This window comes from Akanthomyces muscarius, chromosome 2, assembly GCF_028009165.1.
Source record: "Akanthomyces muscarius strain Ve6 chromosome 2, whole genome shotgun sequence".
Classification (NCBI taxonomy): domain Eukaryota; kingdom Fungi; phylum Ascomycota; class Sordariomycetes; order Hypocreales; family Cordycipitaceae; genus Akanthomyces; species Akanthomyces muscarius.
In genome coordinates, this window is record NC_079242.1 from 3,071,178 (window position 1) to 3,085,152 (window position 13,975).

The 13,975-nt window shown below is 55.4% G+C and overlaps 8 protein-coding genes across 8 annotated transcripts; 5 read left to right on the plus strand and 3 right to left on the minus strand.

Moving 5' to 3' along the window:
* Nucleotides 1-339: 339 nt before the first annotated feature.
* On the plus strand, nucleotides 340-2,374 carry LMH87_004145 (uncharacterized protein; the record flags this gene model as incomplete). The annotated part of the gene is made up of 2 exons (XM_056195320.1): nucleotides 340-2,195; nucleotides 2,260-2,374. The coding sequence occupies 2 exons, from the start codon at nucleotides 340-342 to the stop codon at nucleotides 2,372-2,374; spliced, it is 1,971 nt and encodes a 656-aa protein (XP_056048960.1).
* A 446-nt stretch (nucleotides 2,375-2,820) lies between these two features.
* Nucleotides 2,821-4,341, minus strand: LMH87_004146 (uncharacterized protein; the record flags this gene model as incomplete). The annotated part of the gene is made up of 2 exons (XM_056195321.1): nucleotides 2,821-4,001; nucleotides 4,071-4,341. 2 exons carry the CDS (start codon nucleotides 4,339-4,341, stop codon nucleotides 2,821-2,823), a joined length of 1,452 nt encoding a protein of 483 aa, XP_056048961.1.
* A 583-nt stretch (nucleotides 4,342-4,924) lies between these two features.
* On the minus strand, nucleotides 4,925-5,695 carry LMH87_004147 (uncharacterized protein; the record flags this gene model as incomplete). The annotated part of the gene is made up of 4 exons (XM_056195322.1): nucleotides 4,925-5,010; nucleotides 5,066-5,362; nucleotides 5,428-5,545; nucleotides 5,627-5,695. The coding sequence occupies 4 exons, from the start codon at nucleotides 5,693-5,695 to the stop codon at nucleotides 4,925-4,927; spliced, it is 570 nt and encodes a 189-aa protein (XP_056048962.1).
* Nucleotides 5,696-6,511: 816 nt separating this feature from the next.
* On the minus strand, nucleotides 6,512-7,204 carry LMH87_004148 (uncharacterized protein; the record flags this gene model as incomplete). Its single annotated transcript, XM_056195324.1, has 1 exon — nucleotides 6,512-7,204. The coding sequence occupies one exon, from the start codon at nucleotides 7,202-7,204 to the stop codon at nucleotides 6,512-6,514; it is 693 nt and encodes a 230-aa protein (XP_056048963.1).
* Nucleotides 7,205-8,138: 934 nt separating this feature from the next.
* Nucleotides 8,139-9,075, plus strand: LMH87_004149 (uncharacterized protein; the record flags this gene model as incomplete). Its single annotated transcript, XM_056195325.1, has 2 exons — nucleotides 8,139-8,277; nucleotides 8,345-9,075. 2 exons carry the CDS (start codon nucleotides 8,139-8,141, stop codon nucleotides 9,073-9,075), a joined length of 870 nt encoding a protein of 289 aa, XP_056048964.1.
* A 461-nt stretch (nucleotides 9,076-9,536) lies between these two features.
* On the plus strand, nucleotides 9,537-10,732 carry LMH87_004150 (uncharacterized protein; the record flags this gene model as incomplete). Its single annotated transcript, XM_056195326.1, has 3 exons — nucleotides 9,537-9,587; nucleotides 9,654-10,557; nucleotides 10,668-10,732. The coding sequence occupies 3 exons, from the start codon at nucleotides 9,537-9,539 to the stop codon at nucleotides 10,730-10,732; spliced, it is 1,020 nt and encodes a 339-aa protein (XP_056048965.1).
* A 1,138-nt stretch (nucleotides 10,733-11,870) lies between these two features.
* On the plus strand, nucleotides 11,871-12,311 carry LMH87_004151 (uncharacterized protein; the record flags this gene model as incomplete). The annotated part of the gene is made up of 1 exon (XM_056195327.1): nucleotides 11,871-12,311. One exon carries the CDS (start codon nucleotides 11,871-11,873, stop codon nucleotides 12,309-12,311), a length of 441 nt encoding a protein of 146 aa, XP_056048966.1.
* A 355-nt stretch (nucleotides 12,312-12,666) lies between these two features.
* Nucleotides 12,667-13,878, plus strand: LMH87_004152 (uncharacterized protein; the record flags this gene model as incomplete). The annotated part of the gene is made up of 2 exons (XM_056195328.1): nucleotides 12,667-12,781; nucleotides 12,881-13,878. The coding sequence occupies 2 exons, from the start codon at nucleotides 12,667-12,669 to the stop codon at nucleotides 13,876-13,878; spliced, it is 1,113 nt and encodes a 370-aa protein (XP_056048967.1).
* Between the last annotated feature and the right edge of the window lie 97 nt (nucleotides 13,879-13,975).

Below are 13,975 nucleotides of genomic sequence, written 5' to 3' on the forward strand. Positions count from 1 at the left end.
CTTTGCCTGTTTTGATGAACATTTTTTCTTTCGTTTCCTATAAACTGTAGTATGCCTTGTGTTGTCTGTTACATCAAGATGCTGACATAATGCGTCGCTGTGGTGACCATCATCAACACCGTGCGACCAGCAGCTGAGGCGCTAAAACAATGGCCTGACTAGATCGCTTTCGGTGCCAGAGCTGAAGAGCAAGCGGGACCGTGATTTTATGCTCTTGAAATCTTCTATCAGATTTATCGTACTGTATCGCATGCCTCATCGACTGGGGCTCGGTAGTCGGCACAGCGCCCTTTGAGCCTCCTGTTCTGGACCGTCCGCTTGTCTTGGCTCGGCTGAACGATGCTGGACCTCTTGTCCAGACGTAGGCCATGGGCCCTCGTCATGACCGTGACGCTCTTCTTTCTCTTTTCATATTCGCTTCTTCACATTAGAGCGACGCCCATACAACAGAGTCAAGCGGATTCAACGTCAAATCCGAACCAGACACAGCAGCAACCACAGCCTCCCCCTAATCCAGAGCCGCAAAAAGACGCGCCGGCCACGCCACCAACAGCCTCAGAGACGGAGAGCTTTCCTCTTGCCGCTTTCAGCGGATCTACACCAAAGGAGTTTTCCGATGCGTCTACTCACCCTATCAAGTACCTCACGCAAAATGCCCAGCAGCAGTTTGAGCAAACCGTATCGAAACAGTCAACCACGCTAGAAAATGCCGTAAAAGAATATCGCAGGCGACATGGCATCCCACCACCACCTCACTTCGACAAATGGTTTGAGTTTGCAAAGACCAACAATGTTCAGATGATTGACGAGTTTGATACCGTCCACGACCTCATCACACCGTTTTGGGGTTTAAAGCCGGCCACGATTCGCCGCCGGGCAAAGGAGGCGCTGGGCTACGACAATTCGCTGCTCGGTATTGCCATCCGCGACCATGCCGTGGCATTTACCGCAGGCGGGCCGGAATGGCAAAAGAATGCCACGGTTGGAATGCTGGAGAGGATGCTACCCTATCTTCCTGACATGGATCTCGCTTTCAACCTGCACGACGAGCCACGTGTAGTGTTGCCTCACGACGACTTGACACGACTCGTCGACAAGGCACGTCGAGTAGCCATGCCGGCGGCTGCAAATCAAAAAGCACCCGCCAACGACTTCACAGCCAATTCGCCGGAGCTGAGTGAGAAGCAGCGATTTGACGAGACCAAGCTGACCCGTTTCAACAATATCCACCGCGAAGCGACCTGGACAAACTCGCGCATGTCATGCGCCCCGGATAGCCCTGCGCGAACGCTCGAGGATGATGACGGTATAGATGCTGTGCAGAAGTACACCTTAAGCAAGGCTGGCCTTGTCTACAACATCACCGCCATGTCAGACATTTGCTTGACACCATCGCTCAGACAAACCTACGGCTTCTTTGACCGCCCCAACATGTTCAAAGTGACGCACGACCTATTCCCCGTCTTCTCGCAGTCCAAGATCTCGTCTTACGCAGACTTGGTCTACCCCTCACCGTGGTACTGGTACGGCAAAGTCGAGTACAACGAGACGCTCGACATGCCCTGGGCGGACAAAAAGAACAAGCTCTTTTGGCGCGGCTCTACAACGGGTGGCTTCAGCCGCAACGGCGGCTGGCGGCGACAGCACCGCCAAAACTTTGTCGAAAAGATCAACGGCGCCACCGACGCGCCCCTTTTCGTCGACAGCGCCGCCCAAGGCAGTAGCAGAAGCCATCGCTGGAACGCCGAGCAGGTCCCGCGCGGCGACCACCGCAAGCTGGTGGACGTGCGCTTTTCGCACATTGGGCAGTGCGACCCGGGCGACTGCCAGGCGCAGAAGCAGCACTTCAAGGTCAAGGACGCCGTCGACATGCAGTACGCCTGGAACTACAGGTTCCTGCTCGACATGGACGGTAACGCCTTTAGCGGGCGCTTCTACTCGTTCCTGCAGAGCCGCAGCCAGGTCTTCAAGCTCGCCCTCTTTCGCGAGTGGCACGGCGAGTGGCTCCGCCCCTGGCTGCACTACGTGCCCCTGAGCATGCAGGGCAGCGACTGGCTCGCCGCGGTGCACTACTACGGCGCGACGGAGGAGGGCGCCGCCGAGGCGGACAGGATGGCGGCGGCGAGCCGCGAGTGGGCGGGCAAGACGCTCCGCAAGGTGGACATGGAGGCCTGGTTCTTTAGGCTGCTGCTCGAGTAAGTTGGCACCCCTGGATCCTTTGAAGAGTAATTTGTCAAGGAGCTAATCGAGTTTTGGCAGATATGCAAGAGTCATTGATGACAATAGAGAGACTATTGGCTTTGATATTGCGAGCGCCGACAAGAAGCTGCCCCTGCAGGCACAGACGAAGAAGACGAAGCGCGAGCAAAACTGATTTGAAACAAGATATTGTCTGCACTGTATATATGAGCTTCACTTTATCATCTCTGCAAGACATTGTACAATGGCGTTTTGGCATATAGGCTCTTATCCTTGGACATGAACACCACGCACACACATGTATATACGTGCAGCCAGATACCATGATAATTGAACAAGACTGGCGACTGCAGTCCTTGCGGTTTTTTTTTTAGAATTGTATATATTAACGCTCTACGCCTGAAACCTGAAATATTGAGAATCAAGGGGTTTTTGCAAGTCCCCAAAAATCTTGCTCTGTAATTTGACCCAAAAGTTTACCTCCTTGATGATAAATCTCCCCCCCCCCCCACCCCCCAATCACATGCCATTCTTTTTGTTGCTTCAACTTTGCCCCCGCCACGCAGGATATACAAATACAATGCGACTGTCTTCTGCTTCTTCTTGCTCAGCTGACCCCCCTCAATCCTCGTCCTCATCCTCGTCGCCGTCCACGTCCCCTTCCTCCGACGGCTCCCGTTGTCTCGTGTTAGTCTCTTCATCGCCGTCCGCATCCTCCTCGGGCTGCTCGATCGTCGGCACCTGCTCCTCTGCCTCCTCCGCTTCGTCCTCCTCGGCGCCCTCGCCCTCCTCGTCCTGCCAGCCAAGCGGCTGCTCGTGGTAGCGCTTCATGGCGTCGCGCATCTCCTCGGTAGGGTCGTCGACGGTGATGTCGAGCTGGTCGACAATCTGCTCCTCCTCGTAGACGCCGGCGGTGCGCGCAATGTTCTTGGTGCGCTGCGGGCGGATCGTCGACTTCTGCATGACGGGGTAGTAGTACACGGCCTTTTGACGCGGGTAGCTCTCGTCGTCGTTGAAGGCGAGCAGCACCTCATCCTGGTACTTTGTAGCGTGGTCGAGCTCAATCTCCTGCGCCGTCTCGTACGCGCGCACGCGGCTGAATGCGAAGCAGCCGCTAGCTTGGTCCGTGTAGAGCGCGTCCTCGTCGTGCTCCGGGTCGTCAACGTCAAACTTGCGGCGGAAGTTCTTGCCGACCTCGGCGCCGTCGCCCAGGTAAAAGTCGTAGTTCATCAGGTTCTGCGGCTTGGGGTTGCCGATGGGGTCCGTCTCGTGGGCGGCCAGGGCGGCCTCGTAAGCGGCCTCCTCCTGGGCCGTCTTGTCGATGGGCCGGAACAGACTGCTCAGCAGGCGCGAATCGTACTTGCTGCCGGAGCCTGCCATGGGGTTTGTGAGGAACTTGATGGTGACGTAGGCGCCCGAGTCGGGAAAGGCGTCCAGATCCGGGATCAGAGGCGTGACCTCCACGGCTTTGAGGTGCTTCTTGGTCGGGTGCTTGGCGCGCTTGGGGTCGTTGAGCTCCTGCTCAGCAACGTCAAAGGAGCGCTCAATCTTGCGCTTGATGGTCTGGGGAGCATCAGCGGCGGCTTCGGCCGGGCGCGCAACCGGCCGCTTGGCCTTCATCAGCAGCGCGCGTGGGCTGTTGCTCTCGAACCGTTTCGACGCAACGGAGGAGATGTATTCGGTTCGGCGGAGGAAAGATACGTTGGCTTCGGCGACCTTGGGCTTGCCGAGCGCAGCGATGGGCCTCAGCAGCGGCTTGTCGTGTGGATGCACTGGCGGTGCTTGTGCGGGTGCCTGGATAGCTAGAGACCGCCCAGTCAGTATTGCCATCAAGTGTAATCGACTAGCCGGTCATTTTAAATGATACTTACAACTCTCGTCGCCATCAAAGACGCCTGGCATACCCACCAGGTCTAGGGGCATACCCAGCTCAGCATCAGCTTCAATGTTGAGCGGCTGCTCTCGCGCCAGCCTCGACGCAAATCCCGGTGTCGTATATTGGCCGCTGGAGAGGCCTGTGTTTGGGATATCGAGAAGCTTAGGAGGGTTCGGTGGCGGAGGGAGGGCATTGGAATAGCGAATGCGAGCGATGAAGTCCTGGTGAATTACGCGCTCGCCAGAGCGAGGCGCGGCGGACGACATGGCGAAAGAAGTCGCGCGACAGCGAGTTGTGCGCCTTCGATTTATTGGTAAATCAATTCGGCTCGCTGTCGTAAATTTCGGAAGCTGCGCCCGATGATGGCAGCGACTCGAGATGCTGGTGGTTGGGATGAGGCGCGCAACGTTGTTCCAAGGGAAAAAGCTGGGCCAACCAAGCTGGGGTGCTGATAGCACCAAAATCTGGTGCACCCCACGTTCACCATAGCGCCGGAGCACTGTCACACATCTGACGGTCCTCCAATCTGGATTGGAATCAATAAATGCTAAATGTGCTGGTGTGTCAATTGGAACTGAAATTACGTATATTTTTCATTAAACAGTTTTCGCCAAGCCAGTCCGCGGTGATTTGCTAATTTTCGCACTCATTCCCGTCTAAATTTGCTCCTTTTCCAGAATCCATGGCCCGAGTCAAACAGAGCCCAACAATCAAGCCACCAGAGGTGCGACGCCCAGCAGCTGCCCAGACTTGAATGACATTATTATACAGAGTTTTTGTCTAGCGCGGTACGCTGGAAACCCAGCGCGGTTGTCGCGGCATCAGCTATGCGACTAGGTTCGAGCGCATTTAGGAGCTCTCCTTGGCGTAGGTGCGCTTGCCGACAGTGAAAGGAACGTATCGGTACTTGATCATGTGCTGGATTTGCTTGCGCACTATGGATAAAATTAGCAGCTGCCATGTTGCGGTGCATGTTTGAGGGATGCTCACTGGTCAGGACGAAGAGGATCATCCAGTACATGACGAGGATGGGCCAGAAGACGGGGATGTTGAAGATCTCGAACCAGGTGCAGAAAAAGGAGATGGTGACGGCGCGAGTGGCCCAGTACCAAAACTTGAACTCTGGCAGGCGGCGGATGAAGGGCCTGAACTCCTCGTCGCTCTTGGTGGGAAGGACGCCAACGCCGTCCTCCATGTCGTTCTCGGCATCATCGTTGGAGGGGTCGAACTTGGGCTGGAGGAAGGCGAGGAAGAGGTTCAGCAGGTAGATGCCGAGCGCATAGGCAACTAGAGTACATTCCCGGTTAGCTGCATCTTCTGGGAGACGATTATGGTTTTTGCGAAGCGCGTACCGATGTACCATCCTTGTGCGACAAAGATGCGGATAAAGAAGAGGATCAGGATGACGCCGGTGCCGACCCAACGGTTCAGCACATATGGCGTGGACTGGTCAAGAAGAGCTTGATATTGCTGCTAGACGTTAGTGATCGGTCTCGAGGGCAGCGCGCGGTGGCGCATCGCGAAGTGAGGGAGGGAGGGAGCTGGACGCACTCTCTGAAGCTTGGTGGTGTGGACGGTAACGGCCGCAAAGGGCGTCGATTCGGGCTCGGGAGCATCCATGGCTGTTGGAGTTCGGTATCGCTGGGTGTATATATATTCGATGCCGCGATAGAATGTTGCAACAGTAACCGACGTCTGTCCTGGCTGAGACGAGAGGAGCAGCCGTTGGGTAATGGAAGAAAAAAAATGTGGCTTGTTCTTGGGATGTTGCCACAAAGCTTCGCCGCTGTAGAAGGGGTTCGTCGCGCGTTTGCGGCCTCCTTTACTGGGCGTCGTGGGGCTGGGGCTGCTCTTTTTTTCTCTGACTGGCAATTGCAAGCAAAAGCTCTGGCAGGCAGGCCCGCGCCAGTACTTTGTCGACACGTAAGGTGCTTCTGACCAACCAGTGGCCGGTTCTTCCGCTCGACACTGCCCCGTCGCGTATCCACCTCCAACTTTAAGGGGCCTTTCAGTAGCTCAGCCCGCTATTGCCTAGCATTGCCCCATGCAGCCCGCTGTAACTCTGGTAGCAGCGGTTCCTGATCCGGTCTTTGACAATCATGTCTTGGACTATCTGAGACCGTGATGGCATGAGCACAGATGCAAAGTTGTAAAATATTGAACGGTTGAAATCGAAACTCATTTCATGACGCGTTCGTCTTTTTCGTTGCTGCAGGCTTGTTGAAAAGTGGAATGCCAGACGCCTCAATGCTGTGACCAAGTTCCCAAGTCGGTGGAACGAGCATCATCAGCCCAAATAACAGGCGCTACCTTACCTTATTCTTACCAGGTACCAGTAGGCTTCAATTCTGACATCATTAAGAACAATTTATTCAAAAACTAGTACTCTGTAGCAATGTCCTCTATGTAAGGAGCTGCCCACGGTCAACACGCGATTCAAGAACTAGTCAATCCATTCTTCCCTTTCGCTCCAAGTGTTTCTAACCAGTTGGTCAAATCCTCGGCCTTTTGCTTCTTTGCTTCGTCTAACGGTGTATCTGGTCCCCATGGCGGGAGAAAATTGGCTTCTGCTCCTTGGCTGTGAAGAAACTGTGCTGTTTCGAGCTGGCTGCCATGGCAAGCGTTCCAGAATGCACAGTTCGTGTCTCGCTCGGATGGCTTCTTAGGTGCAGCATACATCTCTTTGACTCTGCTCATAAGCCCCAGCGTCGCAGCATCTTGCAGCGACACAATCGCCCCTCGCTCTACCAGCCGCTGGGCGCACTTGGGCTGCAAAAAGGCCCTTGCATCGGCCAGTGGAGTGTCTGCAATAACACCACCTCCAGCATTGATATCAGCTCCAGCATCCAGAAGAATGTCCATGATTTCCAGATCATCGCAGCTGGCCGTCCAGTGGAGCGGCGTCTCGGAATGGAGCTTGCCAATGTACTGTGCGTTGAGCTCGCAGCCAGCCTCAATCAAAATTTTAGCAATGGCTGCATTATTGGGGAAGTGACCGGGCCAGTCTGTCAGTAAATGTAGAAGCGTTCGCGCCTCGTCGGAAGATCCAATATAGGCCGAAACAAGCTCCTTATGTGCAGATAGCAGGTCTTGTAAGCTTTCGGCGTCGCCTGTTTGGATGGCTTTCATGACTGCGATGGCTCGTGGATCATCAACGGGAATAAAAGTGTGGCTCATCATGTCGAGCATCAAGTTTTGAAATGCGTACGTGGGTATATCTTACAAGCCTTTGCTACAAACCTCAGCTTGTATGTCGCTACGATGGAAAGTGTAACTATTTGTACCTCTTCACAGCCATCAAGATGATCAGGCCCCGCACATGGCTGCCTGGAGCAAACGCCAGCAGAGCTGAGCTGAGCTGAGGTGCAGTGATGAACTTCACGACGAGTCGCCATAATCTTTGGTCTGAATGTGATTTCCCAAATTACAATCTCAACAACAAGACTGATCCAGAGATAGCATCATGTATGTTGCATCTCTGTTACTGCCCTCATCAGTAGCAGTGTGCAATGCAATTTGAGAAAAGGTGAATCGTAGTAATGACAATTGAGAGTCACAAATTCAATGCTAAGCAACACTGGTCAAGTTACTCCTTCTAGTATTCAACAAGTTGATTCCTCTTGTATACAGTCGCTGCATTTTGTTGGCTGTCTAGCCGGGTACATGTGAAGGCGGGCCGGCGGAATAAGCACTGCACTTGATCACCGGCTATAACCAATTTCGAGCCTCAGAACACTTGTTGTCCCAGGATAAAATATGGCAATCGTCTTCTTACGCTGCAGAGTACTTGTCTTGCTCTTTTGCAAGCTGTAACGATATACGTGCTTCGCTGCGCATCCCCGGCCTGTTCCGGAACTAGAGCTGCCAAAGCCGACGCTTTCCAGCTAAAAAGCAGCCGTTGCCGAGCGCCAGTGCAATAATATGCCGTCGCCCCGCGCCCATCCGCCGCTAGCATCATCCGTCACTGTACTTTTGAATCAACGAAAGCTTGCTCCTCACCACTGCACCCGTCGGAATAGTTGTCCAAAGATTCAATTGTGATACGATATCTCAGTCGCCCATCATGAACGCTCTCCGCTCTCTGCGACCCGCCGCCCGCGTCGCCTTCCAGCCGTCGACGCTGCCTCGCATCGCCCGCTGCTACAGCTCCAAGACCTACGAGTTCATTCAGACTTCGACTCCCAAGCCTGGTGTCGGCCAAGGTGAGCACCCAGAAGCTGCGCTTACGGATGTGTTTTAGCTTGAGGACACTGCTAATCCGATGAATAGTTACTCTGAACCGCCCCAAGGCCCTCAATGCCCTGTGCACTCCCCTTATCGACGAGCTTAACGTAGCTCTCAACGAATTCAATGCCTCGGACGAAACCAAAGTCATTGTCCTGACCGGCTCCGAAAAGGCCTTCGCTGCCGGCGCCGACATCAAGGAGATGGCTCCCCTCACCTTTTCCGAAGCCTACACCAAGTCCTTTATCGAGTCCTGGTCTCTGCTGACCACCCAGATCAAAAAGCCCATCATTGCTGCCATCTCTGGCCACGCCCTTGGTGGTGGCTGCGAGCTTGCCATGATGTGCGATCTTATCTACTGCACCGAAAAGGCCAACTTTGGCCAGCCCGAGATCAAGCTCGGCACGATTCCCGGTGGTGGCGGAAGCCAGCGCCTCACTCGCGCCATTGGCAAGGCCAAGGCCATGGAGCTGATCCTCTCTGGACGCTCCTTCTCAGGCGTTGAGGCCGAGCGATGGGGTGTTGCTGCCCGCACGTTCCCTACCTACGAGGCTCTGATGGAGGAAACACTCAAGCTCGCCGAGACTATTGCTGGCTACTCCAAGGTCGCCGTCCAGGCTTGCAAGGAAGTCGTCAACAAAAGTCAGGATCTTCCTCTCCGTGATGGTGTTGAGTTTGAGCGCCGAGTCTTCCACAGCCTGTTTGGCAGCCAAGATCAGAAGATCGGCATGAAGGCCTTTGCTGAGAAGAAGAAGGCCGAGTGGTCGCACTCTTGAATGTAAAATGTACGACTAGCACTATGTAGATGGAATTTAAGGCGCATAACACTGTCATCTGCGCATACGACATCCACATCGCAGCGATCCTGTGACCCGCATGCGACATGTGAGCTACTTGGAGCATGCCCACGCTTGAAGTGGTAGTCCGGATCGATAGCAAGGACCGTGCAAACAATGTAGAGAGCTAAAATCATCGTAATTCTCGCATCTCTTTATAGATTTTTGGCGCCAAGCTCAAACTCCGTTATTCGTATTTCCAACACCAGCGTGGATACAGCTGTTCGTAAGAAGCTGCATGAATCTAGGGCCCACCCCCGCCACCGTCTTGTTACCAGGCCTTGCGTACCGCACCACCAAAGCTTACCCTGTCATAAACAACCACCTTTCTTGTTACCAGTAAACTTGCTTCGGCGATCAAGAAGAGGGCTTTTGGCATGAACCCTCGCCCACGGTCATGAATGGATCCTCGAAGACCAAGCCTCGACCTCGCCACGGAGCTTACGTGCTCGGTGAGATTTACCAACTGTACCCCGCCTGTTAGATTGACTACCTGCTAAAGCGTTTGATCATCATAGATTTGCACTGAGCTCCTGTATCAACCTTTGACACTTCTTGACTGCCTGCATACGTTTTGCGGCGCTTGTTTGAAGGAGTGGTTTGGCTTCCAGAAGGAAAAACTTGATCGGGCGCCAAGCCCACCAGCTCCAGATGCCGTGCTCTTTACCTGCCCGTCATGTCGGGCATCGGTTCGCGATACCAAGCACAACGCTACAGTGGTCACGCTTTTGGATATGTACATAGCGGCGAAGCCTCATAAAGCGCGCACACCGGAAGACAAGGAGGAAATGAACAAAAAGTACCACCCAGGAGATCAAATCATCCCTCATGTTACCACACGTGAGCGCACGGCAGAGGAGCGTCGGGCAGAGGATGAGGATAGGCGACTCGTGGATGAAGTGCGCGAGATGAGTCTTCGGGAAGCAGAGGGAGGCGCGCCAGCGATTCCGCCACGGCGACGCCGAGGAAGCAGGGCTACTGAGGAGCGCATATCCAGTCGTCGAGCAAGAGATGATGGCCGACCTCGCAGGACCGCTAACCACCTTGGAATGCTGAGTGATGGACCTCGGCGACAACTAAGCGAGTCTCAGCAGCGCCAAGTCGGCCATCAGTCTTCACTCAGGTCGCTGATTAGCAGCGCAGATTTGAGCGAGCGCGACATTGAGCGAGAGATTGAGGACTTCGCGCGGCAGATCCAGGAAGAAGGTTTACTTGACGGACTCGACTTGGACAATATCGACTTGTCTCGCGATGATGAGCTTAGTCGTCGAATTACGGAGGCATATAGGCGACGACAGAGGGCTCGTACAACGAACCAGCCCGCGCGCCGGGATAGTCCAACGAATCGCAATGAAGCGAATGCTAGCCCACGAAACGGGGAAGGCCGTCTAGATCCTCGTCCTCGGCCGCTCGAAGCGAGCAGTGCGTCAAGAAGCCGCGAGGGCTCCAGTTCACGGCCGGCCACTAGCAGCTCTAACACAGATGAACGAGATAGACGGCCGCCAGCAAGCTTGGAAGTTCGAGAATCTCAGACTCGACCGCGACGCAGGACAGCCAGTGGTGGACGTGCCGCTACGATACCGACTATTCCAACTGAGCCTCCCGTTCGACCTGCTGCCCGCTCCCAGACAGACTTGGCTCTTTCCACTGATCGATCAGCCTCTTCCACCCTCCGACCGAACGCATCTGAAGTCAGAAGCTCGAGTGTTCCTTCGGCGCCGGCAGAGCTTCCAGGGCCGGCTGCTACGGCAGGCTCATCATTTGCCAGTCGGCTAGCTCGACCACCAACGGCAACTACCAATGAGTCGCCTCGCGCTTCTGCAGATCGACCGTGCGCCTCAAGTGCCAGCAGACCAAACAGAGTTGAGCTGTCGGTTGTCCACTCTGCAGCCACAACTCCAGCTGCAACGAGCCCAATTCAGTCTGGTCATCAAAGATCCATGTCCCAGTTATACCCCGAGCCATCCATCACTTGCATGAGGTGTAACAAAACGCACATCGAGTATGAAATACACTACAACTGCGGCATCTGTGCAGGCGGTCACTGGACCATGTGCTCTGACTGCTACCGATCTGGCAAGGGCTGTCAGTATTGGTTTGGCTTTGGGCATGGCGGCTGGAACAAATGGCGACGACGTCGCCAGCAGCGCGGTGATGACTCGTTGGCCCCTCCTCACATCTTGACGCCCAGTAGATACCAACCACCCCCCTCAACACCTGGTGGCGCTGATGGCCGCAAGACACTCACGATGGATGATCCGCAACTGAGACTGGAGATCGGGACATTCTGCGCCAAATGCCAAGTGTGGACAAACGATTGCTACTGGCGATGCGATATTTGCAACGACGGCGAATGGGGCTACTGCAACAACTGCGTCAACCAAGGGCGCTCGTGTACGCATCCACTACTTCCCCTCAGTCATGAAATATCGCAGCCACACAGCCGGTCACCTGGACGCCCAACCGCGGCGAGGATTGTCACGGAGAGTCAAAACCGGAGTATCAGCCCGTTTAAACCGCTTTCCTTTGCAACAACTTGCGATATCTGCCGCACTGCAATTACTCCAGCCGATATACGCTATCACTGCCATAGCTGCACGAGCTCGCTGGTCGAAAACGCAGCGCCGGGCGACTACGATATTTGCTCTCCTTGCTACGCAGGACTGGTGAACAGAGACCAAATCAGTGCGGAAAACGGTCATTCTGGGTGGCGCCGATGTCTCAAGGGCCATAGAATGGTGGTTATTGGATTTGCGCCCGGTGAGGTAGGACACTGGCGGTACATTGAACGCGATTTGGTTGGCGGCCGTAAGCTTCGAATCGAGCCACTTGGAGAGGACGGCCAGCCGGATCCGCCGTGCCAGAAATGGTCATGGAAACTGGATGATCAAAAGCTGGAAAGACTGGTGACGCAAGATGTGCCTTCAACAGCACCGACCAGTCACGATTCTGTCACTTACACTGAGCTGTTCCCGCCGGATGGAGGTGTTGGGCAACGCGTCTTTGCAAAGTGGGCATGGTATCCAAAGGAGGAGGCGGATGATGAACTTCTGTTCCCTCGTGGGGCAGAAATTCGAGAGGCAGAGGATGTGAATGGAGAGTGGTACTTTGGTGTTTACATGGGCGCCAAAGGTTTATTCCCTTCAGGCTACGTTCAAGGCAGTGACACTTCGTAGCATTGCCAGTGCTTCCTTTGGAGATCCGATATCTACATATATAAACAACTAAATCAAGACTTGACAGACACGGCTATCCGGCCTCGCCTCATCCGTAAAATACAAGAAAGGAGACTAGAAAGGCCGTGATAAACGTTTACAAATTGAATACAGGGTACGGTCGCGACGACCCGAAATGACGTGATCGGAGCTGTTGCGCGCCCCACAGCCGGAAGTCGGCGCTGCGTCCAAACATCCGCCATGTAGCTCGAAGCTTAGAAATCCCGTATCTACATATTTGGCTGCGACTTGGATCTTTGCAGCCTCACATCAATTGGGGGCCCAGATCCAGTCTACCACATAAAACGCGGGCGCCATGTTCCGAATTACCGCCAGACGCTTCGCTGCCGCCGCCGTCGCGGCGGCCGAGCCCTCGGCACATACCCTCAAGGTCTCGCAGGCCCAAGGCGTGGCCCACGGCCTCACTGCTGGTAAGTAGTGTCCAAGAAGCGGTTTCTGTTTCGAGCCAAGGGCGGCATCTGCAAGCCGAGGACCTAGAATCCATCTCTCTAACGTAACGTGCACTACAGCCATTGGCAACACCCCCCTCATCCGCCTGAACCGCCTCTCCGAAGAAACGGGCTGCGACATCCTGGGCAAGGCCGAGTTCATGAACCCGGGCGGCTCGATCAAGGACCGCGCGGCGCTGTACGTGGTCAAGGACGCCGAGGAGCGCGGTCTCCTCCGCGCGGGCGGCACCGTCGTCGAGGGCACGGCCGGCAACACGGGCATCGGGCTGGCGCACGTGTGCCGCTCGCGCGGCTACAAGCTCGTCATCTACATGCCCAACACGCAGTCGCAGGGCAAGATTGACCTGCTGCGGCTGCTGGGCGCCGAGGTGTACCCGGTGCCGGCCGTCGCGTTCGACAACCCGGACAACTACAACCACCAGGCCGCGCGCCACGCCGAGCGCCTCGACAACGCCGTCTGGACCAACCAGTTTGACAACACGGCCAACCGCCGCGCGCACATTGAGACGACGGGGCCCGAGATCTGGGCGCAGACAGAGGGGGCGGTCGACGCCTTCACCTGCGCCACCGGCACCGGCGGCACGCTCGCCGGCACGACGCGCTTCCTCAAGGACGTGTCGGGCGGCCGCGTCAAGAGCTTCCTGGCGGACCCCCCGGGCAGCGTGCTGCACTCGTACATCTCGTCGGGCGGCAAGCTGACCGAGCGCGCCGGGTCGAGCATCACAGAGGGCATCGGCCAGGGCCGCGTCACCGACAACCTGCAGCCCGACATTGGCCTCGTCGACGGCTCCATGACCATCTCGGACGAGAAGAGCATCGAGATGGTGTACCGCTGCCTCGACGAGGAAGGCTTGTACCTGGGCGCCAGCTCGGCGCTCAACGTCGTGGCCGCCAAGGAGGTGGCCGAGAAGCTGGGCAAGGGCCACAAGGTCGTCACGGTCCTCTGCGACGGCGCCTACCGATATGCCGACAGGCTCTTCTCCCGCCAGTGGCTGACGGATAAGAAGCTGCTTGGCGCCATTCCCAAGCATCTGGAAAAGTACATTGTTCTTCCGTAGAGACAAACAAAATCATACAAACAAAGATTTAAAAAAAAGTGTAATTTATACAAAGCCTTTGCGTTTTAATACATTGTACAATGTGGTTCTATATTAC